The 13,172-nt window shown below is 40.9% G+C and overlaps 1 protein-coding gene across 3 annotated transcripts in view; it reads left to right on the top strand.

The window, feature by feature from the left end:
* Positions 1-13,172, top strand: part of USP3 (ubiquitin specific peptidase 3) — an 85,356-nt gene that overhangs the window by 55,058 nt on the left and 17,126 nt on the right. For all 3 annotated transcript variants that reach the window (XM_030188221.1, XM_030188227.1, XM_030188236.1), the window contains 3 exons: positions 2,578-2,660; positions 4,263-4,376; positions 6,738-6,851. In XM_030188221.1, the coding sequence (XP_030044081.1) occupies positions 2,578-2,660; positions 4,263-4,376; positions 6,738-6,851 (311 nt within the window). The remainder of the gene's footprint in view (positions 1-2,577; positions 2,661-4,262; positions 4,377-6,737; positions 6,852-13,172) is intronic.

Raw genomic sequence — 13,172 nt, 5'->3', positions numbered from 1 at the left:
TTGTGAAAGTGCAATCTACAGAATTACACACAATTCTCTAAATGAGGTCTCACCAGAGACTTGTAGAGAGGGACTGTCATCTTCTTTTTCCTGCTGGCTATTCCCTCCTATGAACTTGAACATCTTGCTGACTTTTACTGCTCTCTCTTCTACCAGTTTAGTACTTTAGGATGGTCAGATAGGATTCTGCTGTTTCATGTACAAAAGAATTTCACCCACTGTATTTGTACCACTCTCAAATGCATGATCCTGCATATTTAAGAATAAAACTTACCCACCAAATTGTAGACCAGAGGTTTTCAACCCAGACCTCGGGGCACACCTAGCCAGTTGTGGTTTTCAGGATATCCCTATTGAATTCAATGGAGATATCCTGAAAACCCTGACTGGGTTGAAACCCCCTGTTTTAGACCATTCCTCAAGTGATGCAGGCTGTAGCCAGCACCCTACTATTCTTCTCCGTATTTCCTAGGATATGTGCAGATGAATCACTCAGACACCCAGAATGATTAGATATATGTCTTAGCTTTTATTGCATAGAGGTGAAAGGTCAGGCAAAGTAGATAATTACAGCACTCTAGGGTAGCTGACAGCCCATGGGAAGCAGTAGTACTCATTGCCCTGATAACAAAGCTATGTGTGCACTTGTTTTTTTTACGCTAGCTTGGGAAACTTCTCTTAGCCAGCACAGAAAATATGTGGTTAAAAAGACAGTACTATTACGCCAAAGCCTGACTGACTTACATGTTCTTCTGGTTCACATCAAGCTTTGCTAGATCCCTCCCTGTATTAACCATGCCTTCCAGGGTATCTTCCCTGTTGCAGATTTTGATATCGTTTGCAAAAAAGCAGGCTTCTCCTGATTAACCTTTCTGTACTATCGCTTAAGAAAATGTTGAAAAGAACCGATCCCTGCAGCACCCCACTGATGGATGCCCTTTTCTTCTGAGTGAGCTCTGTTTACCGTTCCCCTTTGTTGCCTCCCATTCAACTGCTTTATGATCTAGTCAGCCCCTTTAGGGCCCACACCAAGGGTTCTCTGCATATTTATAAGTCACCTATTTGGAACAGTATCTAGGCCATTCTGAAATCTAAGTATACCACCTCTTGCACTCGTTCCGATCAAACTCTGGTCACACAGTGAAAGAAATAGAATCAACTTCTTCCCCCACCCCAGGGCAAATCAGATTTATGCCACTTTTTGGATGTTTTTCTCTTTCAAAAATGAGCCCCTATGTTTTTTAACTCTTCAACTTTTAAAATGGGATAAACCCATATGAAAGCAGTTGTATTTTTAGACACTGTATGGTTCTGACAAAGGGAGAAGTTATCAACATGGGATACAGTTACATGTGTTATTTTACTGTTTACTCCAGTTATTAGTAACTAAACCTCATTCATAAAACGGGACGTACTGAAATAACACAAATTAATGGTAAACATATCTGATGCTCGCCCACATTGATAACTAGAATCCTATATCCCTTTTAGCAGTGCACTTAGTCTGGACTTCTCGGGGAGGATTCCCATCTAGAGGCTAGAAATGACGGTAGAGATAAGTGGTGTAGGTCTGCCTTCAGCTCACACTCATATGAGAGTTAATCCTCTCCCTGTCTCCCCCAGGAGATGTCTTTCGCTGTGTGTCTCTGCAACATTACCTTACTGTTAGTTCATCAGAGCCCAACAAATCTTTAACAGATCTTGAGGTTAGTGTCCTTCTTTTCCGAAAACAGTAAAAAAAAAAAAAAAGTACTCTTAGCTCTGCACTTATCTGCAGTTAGCTAATGTATATGTAGCAAAGAATGCTAAATATTTATCTTGTCAGATTTTTGCATTTATTTCCATAAATGCTAATGACTTTCATAAAAAAAGTAGATATACTGAGATTAACAGATCATTTATTAACTGCCCATGCTAATGCCATTAACATGTTCTATTTGCCACAAGACACATTGCATAAAATGAAGCTTGCAGCAAATAATGGACATCAACAGCATCGATGTATGCTGTTAGCCAATGAACCCCTAAGAAAACTGTTAGTAATGTATTTTATTCCTAATCAGAATTTTGGATTTCCTTAGTATTGTATCTGTCTGACCTCAATGTATTTTATGATGTCATAGTTAAGGTACTTGAGCCCTGGATTGGCCACTGTTGGAAACAGGATACTGGGCTAGAAGGACCATTGGTCTGACACAGTATGGCTATTCTTATGTTCTTAAATAATCATTATTTAAATTTAGCAACCCAAAGCATACTTTAAGGTACAGTTATTTGGCTCAATTCGTACAGAAGTAGCAGAGCACTTAGTAGAACCCAGTTCTCCCTTGGTCTTGATGGACCTTTGGTCTGTCCCAGTATGGCAGTACTTATGTAATTGCTTTCCAACAAACAAAATTTGGGCCATTAAGAGGAAGTGTACAATAAAAGAGACTGTTTAAAAAAAAAAAAAGTCTGTCTTTTGTTCATTGGTACGATGATGTTGGATTTTATTGTTTTGTAGCCACATTAGGATCAAAAATGCATTTGGGAAACTTTTTAAATGCCATTTCTTGATTTTTGTTGTTGGTTTCGTAGGGAAGTACCAATGCTGTCTGCGCAACAGGTCTTCGAAATCTGGGGAACACTTGCTTTATGAATGCGATCCTTCAGTCTCTCAGGTGATGCTTACCTTCTGATTATTTATAAAATACAGTTGCTGTGGGAAGCTGATGTAATTAGCTATGGATATCCCATGTTGGGTATAGTGGCAATTAAGAACTAAGCTTTACTGTTCTCTACTGTGTGAAAGGACAGAGAGACTTCTGATAAGTGCAGCTTGCCAGTGCTAGCAATTTTGTTGGTCAGATACAGGCAAGGAAAGATTTTGCAAATAAAGCTACAGGCTTGTTATCCATGTGGAGGAATAGCCTAGTGGTTAGTGCAGCGGACTTTGATCCTGGGGAACTGGGTTCGATTCCCACTGCAGCTCCTTGTGACTGTAGGCAAGTCACTTAACCCTCCCATTGCCCCAGGTGCAAAATAAATACCTGTATATATGTAAACTGCTTTGAATGTAGTTGCAAAATACCACAGAAAGGCGGTATATCAAGTCCCATTTCCCTTCCCTTTCCCTTTGGAGATTGAGCCTGTGGCTTCTCCTGTCCTGAGTTTCTATCTGGTCATATGAGTTAGAATGAGAGAGTTCCTCTTAGAAAAACATTGCAGCTTTTCATATGCCACAGTGAAATTATTTCTGGCCTGATTATTCAATCACTGGCGTTCAAACCCGGAAATTCAATTCCAAACCATGGCATTGAATATTAGGGTTTCCGGAGCCAGCTAACACATAGCCGGTTAGCCGGTTAAGTGTGATATTTAGCACTTAACTGGCTATGGTTTACTGCATAAAGGGGCCCTTTTACTAAGCCGCGTAAGTGTCTGCGCACGTCCAACGCGTGCCAAAATGGAGTTACCCCATGGCTATTGCGGTAATTTCAGTTTTGGCGCGTGTCCGATACACGTGTCCGAAAAATCATTTTTATTTTCGGCCGTGCGTATTGGACGCACGCCAAGTGGCATTTGACGCGTGTAGGTCATTATCGCACAGTGAGGCTTTACTGCTAGGTCAATGGCTGGTGGTAAGGTCTCCGACCCAAAATGGACGCACGTCAATTTTGATTTTGCCACACGTCCATTTTCGGCAAAAATTTTTAAAAAGGCCTTTTTTTTACAGGCGCGCTGAAAAATGGACCTGAGCGCACCCAAAACCCGCACCTGCACGACCACCATCCATTTTTCAGTGCACCTTAGTAAAAGGACCCCAAAGATAGGACTGACTTTTATGTGGTTAACTTCGTTAAGTGCTGAATATCGTCACTTAACCAGCCAAGTGCTGACTCTAACGCCCCCCAAAATAGCTTGTTTTCAGTTTGGTGCTAACTGGTTATTTTCAGCGGCACTAACCAGTTAAGTCCTGCTGAAAATTGTTAGTCCTGAACAGGCAATTTAACCAGCCAGGAGCCATTTCTGACTGGTTAAATCGCTTTGAAAGTCGACTCCTCTGTGTCCTATACGAGTTCTTACTATTAGCCTACTGCATACTGTACTTGTGTAAAATTAATAACTTCTAGCTAAATGTTTTATTGCTGCTCATTTATGCAATTAGAAACTGTTAACATTAACCTGTGTTTATTGAACTTTGTGTTCAGTGTTGCCTTCATAGAAAAGTGTATCGTTTTATTCATTTTTCCTCATATTCTCTCTCTCTCTATGTGTCACAGTAATATTCAGCAATTTTGCTGTTACTTCAAGGAATTGCCAGCTGTGGAACTGAGAAATGGGAAAACGGCAGGTAGAAGAATGTATCACACCAGAAGTCAAGGGGACAATAATATGTGAGTTGAATAACCTTTTTACCAGCATACTGTGTGAGCAGACTGCTACATGGATTTTGCATTAAAAACAGGTTTGATTACAGTAGAGAGTACAGTAGCACTTCAGTAACTGTACAAAGCCAGGAGGAGCAAGTGCACATACATATTTTCTTTGAAGATGGCTTAAAGGATTTCCAAGAAGGCTATCCATAACTGCTGGTGCACATTTCAGTCCTGGATAGTTGGAAATATTTGGTAATGATCTCTTAAGACAATTCGTATTTTTAACTTGCAGAATGTAATGTAAAATGCTGTAGGAAACACTGGTTAAGAAAGTCAGCACAGCCTTCAGAGAGAGAGAGAGAGAGAGAGAAAATTCCACTTTAACTCTGGTTTGTTTAAAGGTAATAAGCACGCCATTTTAGTTTTAATGTTTAAACATCACTTTCACACTTGCTTTCACATGCATATCAAACCAACTCCTTGTTTTTTCTAACATTCCAATTCAAGCTGGAAATGTTGCTTTTCCTCACAGATTAAAAATGTGTCCTGATGTGTGAAAAGCATTTCATTATCTTGCTTGTTCCATGCTGCTCAAAATCTGGCTCATAGCTTCATGTTTTGGTTGAAAAGAGGCATCAGGCCACCAAGTCCCAGTTTTGTTTTGTTTTTTTTTCAGACTGCTGACAAGTGGGCAGTTTATTTGATTGTGGTGATCTGGACAAAATGAAATCCTTTTCCATAGGGAAAAAATTCTCCTTTTTCCCCGCCCTAAGAAGGCAAATGAAGTAAATGCTGGTTCAGAGTGGTTATTACTAGTGGTTCTCAACCTTTCGTCTGTTGTGACACACTGAACACTAAAATTCACAGCTGAATAAAAATAAAATCCTAAGGGCTCTGTTTACTAAGGTGCACTAGCATTATGTTTCATTATTAATAATGATGCAAGGGAAATATAAAATATTCTTAAACAGAATTTATTTTTTAATAAACTGTTTAAATGATCAGATTAATTTTTTTTCTTTAAAAAATACAGGTATATTGCTGAATTTTCTTAAACAACTGGAAACTAATTCACTAAGGCGGTTCTCCTATCCTGTGTTTATGAGGAAAAAGCTTAGTAAATCATTGACCTAAGTGTTATTGTATTGGTTGCCTGCAATCCAGGCTGTCCTTGGCACTAATTTATGTGGACCAATTTTGAGCTATATGTTCTTACATTAATTATGAATAATGGAGAGCAGCCTGGAAAATTCAGCATTCAACTTGGCAAAAAAAATACAGGTGTTATTCTAACTGGGGCTAATGTTACATATAACTTTCAATATGGGGGTCAAATGGTAGACAAATTCATACTACCAGTGAACAATAAACTTTCACCCATTCTAGAGTATAGAGCTAGGGATGTTCCCTTACGGCTTATATATTCTGGCATCACCTCAGTAGCAGCAACAGAAGGGAAAGGGAAATGGGACTTGATATACCACCTTTCTGAGGTTTTTGCAACTACATTCAAAGCGGTGTACATATATTCAGGTACTTATTTTGTACCAGGGGCAATGACTTTTGCCCAGAGTCACAAGGAGCTGCAGTGGGAATCAAACTCAGTTCCCCAGGATCAAAGTCCACTGCACTAACCACTAGGCTACTCCTCCAGTGCCAGATACTGTAAAGTAATACAAAACTTTGCAAATGTACTACCCAGAACCTATGAACAGCAGACCTGCAACATTTCTAGTTGGGGCTGCTAGCAATAGTTATCATTGGGGGTAGTGGGGAAGTAGAAATAAGGACCAATTAATGAGATTTCGAGTACCTGACTCTCTGGTTCTCTGCTCTTCCCAGCTTGGAGGCATATGCAGTGGCGTTCCTAGGGGGGCTGACACCCGGGGCGGATCGCCGATGCGCCCCGCCCCCCCGGGTGCAGCGCCCCTCCAGAACAGCGCAACGCCCCCCCCCCCCCCCCCCGGGTGCACGCCGCTGGGGGGGGTGCCGCACGCCTGCCGGCTCTTCGTTTTCATGCTCCCTCTGCCCCGGAACAGGAAGTAACCTGTTCCGGGTCAAAGGGAGCATGAAAACGAAGAGCCGACAGGCGCGCTGCACCCCCCCAGCGGCGTGCACCCGGGGCGGACCGCCCCCCCCCTTGCTACACTACTGGGCATATGTAGTTGTTAGGTAAAGCACAGGCTTGCTGTCTAATTTGTCAAATTTTTGGTGACACACCAGTGAATCCTGACACACTGGTTGAGAATCACTGGTCTATTATTATAATTTATATGCTGCCTACAAGCCCAAAAGCTATCGAAGTGGTGTACATTCAGGTACAGTTGGTCTAGTTTAGCATGAAATTCCACTTATTGTCTATTTGTCTTTCTCCTCTAGTTCTTTGGTGGAAGAGTTTAGAAAAACACTTTGTGCTTTATGGCAAGGAAGCCAGACTGCCTTTAGTCCAGAGTCATTATTTTATGTTGTATGGAAAATCATGCCAAATTTCAGGTGAGTTCTAAACCATGACATGAATACCTATATTGTTTTCTGTTTTTTTCATTCTAGAAGGGTATAGAATTCTGTGTGTGCCTTTAAACCGCTGAAATATTTTCACGCATACCTTTTTTTTTTTTGAAAGGGAAATTGATTCCTAGCAAGGGAAATAACCTTCACACTTCTAACACAATTTGCAGGTAACCGTAATATATTGTGTTTATGTAGCTGTGTAGGTTTGCCCAGCCCTGCTGAAGTTGGCTTTGCAGCATCAAAACCTAGAATATAAATGGCAAAACTAGTTTGCAATGGCCATTTAAGCAGTACTGGCCAGAGAAAAACTGGAATTTTCTCCAGCATCAGTTTGCATTGTGGGTTTTGGATAACTATAGCGTGTCTGACCAGCTGCTGCTCTGAGCCCCCCTGAATGACTGTCCACCTTTGTGATTCCTGATTTGGTTTTTGAGATCTTTCCCAGTTTAGGATATCTGATAATCTATTTAAATTCAGTGAGGAAAAGTGTGCCATGGAGAGTGTGACTCTGTGGACCAATGAACACTCACTGAGTCAGTTCTGAGAGAAGAGGACATTTCTGTGGCTTCAAAGGGTTTGTTCGAAACAGTCTCCTTAGAATCCAAACTATATAGGGAGGAAAGGTCCCAGTTAACTTTCTTTCTGAGAAGTTCTGAGAGAAGAGGACATTTCTGTGTGTAAGTGGAATTATTTTATTCTGTGCTTGGTAACTTGAATTGGGTTTAAAAGAGGAATTGTAGGATATTGATAAACACAGAATTAAAAAAAAAAAAAAAGCAAACTTTATTAGCAGGTCTCCATACCCTTTTCCCCATAGTTTTAAAACTTGAATTTTCTGCATCAGCATTAACAGGTAGTCTATAGAAGGCACAGTAGGGCCTAGTTCGGTCCTCATTCCCACCCACCCCTAGCTCAACCCTTCATTTAAAGTCAATTATTCAAATTAGGACAACAAGAGGGGAGTTTTCATTAGCGTTTTAATTATATTTAACTAGTTTTTGAGAAGCAAACACTAAATAAATTACACATTACATCAGTCTTAAGGCTCTTTATATTCCTCTGATATCCCTAGTACCTGAAGAAGTTTTAATTAAACAACTCTATATTACTAACATGCAGACAGTAGTCCAGCAGCAAGAGGGGTGCTATCCAGTCTTTTGCATTGAGTGTCACATATATGATTATCTCCCTGTTGATGAGAGGTCATATGTGTGTGCTCGATCCACAAAGCTCCTAGCTCTCAGAGAATGAGTCCGTTCTCATGAGGCTAGAGTAGCAGACTTGGAGGAGCTGAGGAAGACAGAGAGGTACATAGAGGAGGCCTACAGGGCCCTTGTAGAGAAGTCCCACCTCCAGGCTGGCAGCCCATGTGCTGCCTTGGAGGAGGGAGGTCTTCTAAAAGGAGAGCATGACCCTGGAACAGCTGGAAGTAATCCTGTAGCCAGGACCAGCACACCAGGGAATGCAATATCCTCTTGCACCGAGGATGGGTGTCCAGGAGTTATTGCTCAAGAGGGAAGGGTTAGGACGGCTGTTGTAGTTGGTGATTCGATTATTAGGCATGTAGATAACTGGGTGACTGGTGGACATGAAGATTGTCTGGTCACTTGCCAGCCTGGTGCGAAGGTGGCGGACCTCACACGTCACCTAGATAGGATTTTAGATAGTGCTGGGAGGAACCGGCTGTCTTGGTACATGTAGGTACCAATGACATAGAAAAATGTAAGAGAGAGGTTCTGGAAGCCAAATTTAGGCTCTTAGGTAGAAAGCTCAAATCCATAACCTCTAGGGTAGCATTTTACGAAGTGCTTGTCGTTCCAAGCACAGGGCCCAAGAGATGGGCAGAGCTCTGGCGTCTCAATGCGTGGATCAGGCGATGGTGCAGGGAAGAGGGTTTTAGATTTGTAAGGAACTGGGTAACTTTCTGGGGAAGGGGGAGCCTATTCCGGAAGGATGGGCGCCACCTTTACCAGGGTGGGACCAGGAGATAGAGCAGCTTTTAAACTAGAACCTGGGGGAAGGCCGACAGTTGTTCAGAACAAGGTATCTTTCAAAGATATCACCAAAATAGGGAAGGTAGGGTATCGTAATAGTGAGGTTGCAAAAGAGACCATAGTAGATCAGGTGTGCTTAAATAAAAATCAGAAAAAAGATTGCAAATTAACACTCAACTACTGAGCAAGATGTAAATAGGAACAACAAACGTAGTTTGAAATGTCTATATTCAAATGCCAGAAGCCTAAGAAACAAGTTGGGAGAGTTAGAATATATTGCACTAAATGAAAAATTAGATATAATAGGCATCTCTGAGACCTGGTGGAAGGAGGATAACCAATGGGACACTGTCATACCAGGGTACAGATTCTATCGTAGTGAAAGGGTGGATCGAATTGGTGGAGGGGTAGCATTGTATGTTAAGGAGGGCCTTGAATCAAATAGATTGAAAATTCTGCAGGAAACAAAACACATCTTGGAATCCCTATGGATGGAAATTCCATGTGTAAAGGGGAAAAAGATAGTGTACTACCATCCACCTGGCCAGTATAAACAGACAGATGTAGAAATGTTATCAGAAATTAAGGAGGCTAACAAACTGGGGAACACAATAATAATGGGTGATTTCAATTATTCCGATATTGACTGAGTAAATGTAACATCAGGGCATGCTAGGGAGGTAAACTTCCTTGATGAAATCAAGGACTGCTTTATGGAGCAGCTGGTGAAGGAGACAACAAGAGAAGGAAAATTCTAGACCTAGTCCTTAGTGGAGTGCATGATTTGGTGCAGGAGCTAATGGTGCTGTGGCCGCTTGATAACAGTGATCATAATATGATCAGATTTGATATTGGTTTTGGAGTAAGTACACACAGGAAATCCAATATGTTAGTGTTTAACTTTCATAAAGGAGACTATGATAAAATGAGAAGAACAGTGAAATAAAAATTGAGGAGCAGCTGTGAAGGTCAAAAATTTACATCAGGCATGGATGCTGTTCAAAAATACCATCCTGGGAGCCCAGTCCAAATATATTCTGTGTATTAAAAAAGGAGGAAGGAAGACCAAACGACAGCCGGCATGGTTAAAAGGTGAGGTAAAGGAAGCTATTAGAGCTAAAAGAAAGTCCTTGACAAAATGAAAGAAGGAACCGACTACAAATAATAAGCAACAGCAATGCACTGTACGCTGGGTGCAAAGAACAGACAATCAAAAAACTCCAAACTGCCCAGAATATGGCCGCCAGACTCATATTCGGCAAAGCTAAATATGAAAGTGCAAAACCACTAAGAGAGAAACTTCACTGGCTCCCACTTAAAGAATGCATTGCGTTTAAGATCTGCATGATTGTACACAAAATCATTCATGCAGACGCCCCAGTCTACATGCTAAACCTCATGGACCTACCTCCCAGAAATGCCACAAAATCATCCTACAAATTTCTCAACCTACATTACCCCAGCTGCAAAGGTCTCAAGTACAAGTAGATGCGTGCCACTACCTTCTCTTACATGAGCACGCAACTATAGAACGCATTGCCTACAGACTTGAGAGCAATCAACGAAATAACCATCTTTCGAAAATCTCTAAAAACATTCTTCTTCAACAAAGCCTACAAGGAGAATATACAACCTTTCTAAGTCATCGCACTAGTCCAATCAATTATGAAAACCCTGCTGCTATAACCAACCCAATCACTCTCTTCCTTCTTCCCCCTTCCTTCCTTTCACACTACCAACTATATTTGTCTCCCTGATATGATGATGTTAACAAATCTATGTAAGCCACATTGAGCCTGCAAATAGGTGGGGGAATGTGGGATACAAATGCAATAAATAATAATAATAAGGAATGGCAAGTCAAATGCAAAGCGCTGATAAGGAAGGCAAAGAGGGACTTTGAAAAAGAAGATTGCATTGGAGGCAAAAACTCATATTAAAAAACTTTTTAGGAATAATAAAAGCAAGAAGCCGGCAAAAGAATTGGTTGGACCGCTAGATAACCGAGGGGTAAAAGGGACAATCAGGGAAGACAAAGCCATAGCACAGAGATTAAATGAATTCTTTGCTTTGGCCTTCACTTAGGAAGATTTGGGAGAGATACCGGTGCCAGAAATGGTATTCGAACCTGACTAGTCAAAGAAACTGAATGAAATCTCTATAAATCTGGAGGATGTAATGGTGCAATTTGACAAATTGAAGAGTAGCAAATCTCCTGGACTGGATGGTATTCATCCCAGAGTACTGATAGAATTGAAAAATGAACTTGCGGAACTATTGTTAGTAATATGTAATTTATCTTTAAAATTGAGCATAGTACCAGAAGATTGGAGGTTGGCCAATGTAATGCCGATTTTTAAAAAAGGTTCCAGGGGAGATCCGGGAAATTATAGCTGGTGAGCCAGACATCGGTACCGGGCAGTATGGTAGAGACTATTATGAAGAACAAAATTACAGAGCATGTTCAAAAGCATGGATAAATGAGACAAAGCCAATATGGATTTAGTGAACGGAAATCTTGCCTCACCAATCTATTACATTTCTTTAAAGGGCTGAACAAACACATGGATAAAGGTGAGCCGGTCGATATTGTGTATCTGGATTTTCAAAAGGCATTTGACAAAGTACCTCATGAAAGACTCCAGAGGAAATTAGAGAATCATGGGATAGGAGGTAGTATCCTATTGTGGATTAAAAACAGGTTAAAGGATAGAAAACAAGAGAGTAGGGTTAAATGGTCAGTATTCTCAATGGAGAAGGGTAGATAGTGGGGTTCCACAGGGTCTGTACTGGGACTGCTGCTTTTTAACAAATTAAAAAATGATCTAGAGATGGGAGTAACTAGTGAGGTAATTAAATTTGCTGGCGACACAAAGTTATTCAAAGTTGTTAAATCGTAAGAGGATTGTGAAAAATTACAAAGAGTTCCTTACAAGACTGGAAGACTGGGCATCTAAATGATAGATGATGTTAATGTGAGCAAGTGCAAAGTGATGCATGTGGGAAAGAGGAACCTGAATTATAGTTACATAATGCAAGGTTCCACATTAGGAGTCACCGACCAGGAAAGGGATCTAGGCGTTGTCGTTGAAGATACGTTGAAACCCTCTGCTCAGTGTGCGGTGGTGGCTACAAAAGCAAATAGAATGTTAGGTATTATTAGGAATGGAATGGAAAACAAAAATGAGGACATTATAATGCCTTTGTTTCGCTCCATGTTGTGACCACACCTCAAATATTGTGTTCAATTCTGGTCACCGCATCTCAAAAAAGATATAGTGGAATTAGAAAAGGTACAGAGAAGGGCGACGAAAATGATAAAGGGGATGGGCCGACTTCCGTAAGAGGAAAGGCTGAAGCGGCTAGGGCTCTTCAGCTTGGAGAAAAGACGGCTGAGGAGAGATATGATAGAGGTCTATAAAATAATGAGCAGAGTGGAACGGGTAGATGTGAATCACTCGTTTACTCCTTCCAAAAATACTAGGACTAGGGGGCATACAATGAAGCTACAAAGTAGTAAATTTAAAACAAATTGGAGAAAATATTTCTTCACTCAACATGTAATTAAACTCTGGAATTCGTTGCCAGAGAATGTAGTAAAAGCAGTTAGCTTAGCAGGGTTTTATAAAAGGCTTGCATGGCTTCCTAAAGGAAAAGTCCATAGACCATTATTAAAATGGACCTGGGGACAATCCATTGCTTATATCTAGGATAAGCTGCATAAAATATATTGCACTTTTTTGGGATCTTGCCAGTATTTTAGATCTGGATTGGCCAGTGTTGGAAACAGGATGCTGGGCTTGATGGACCTTCGGTCTGTCCCAGTATGGCAATACTTATGTACTTATGAGCAGTTCAGTGGTGACGCTGAAAGCATTAGACTGCAGAAAGGAATAGCCTGGAACTAGACATGATGTAGATTGGTGTGGGAATGGAAGAACACGTTGGAACCTGTGCCCTAAAGTGTTAAAAGTGAAAAGGGTAACATTCTAGTGGTGTGCAGCTGGGATGAAACTAAGCACTAGTTTATGAGAGCACTCTACATCACCATGGGATGTGATGCTCAATGAGAATGGTAACTGCAACAGGGTAGAGCAACAGTGCCTAAGCTTTTAGAACAAATTGTTTTATTTTAATTTCTGACTTCTCATTTTAGGCCAGGGCCTAAGGCTACCCTACCTATTTTCTTAGTCCCAGTGTACATGGAGCATCCTCAGTCTCTCTTCATTCTTATCCCTGTGTCTTGCTTTTTTTCCCCACTTTAAAGCTTTAAGTTAGAGCAATGTTATAAAAGATGTGCAGGATGGTT

The sequence above is a fragment of the Microcaecilia unicolor genome, chromosome 1 (assembly GCF_901765095.1).
Source record: "Microcaecilia unicolor chromosome 1, aMicUni1.1, whole genome shotgun sequence".
In the NCBI taxonomy this organism is placed as follows: Eukaryota; Metazoa; Chordata; class Amphibia; order Gymnophiona; family Siphonopidae; genus Microcaecilia; species Microcaecilia unicolor.
Note: the sequence above shows the minus strand (reverse complement) of the source record. Positions and strands in the feature narration are given on the sequence as shown.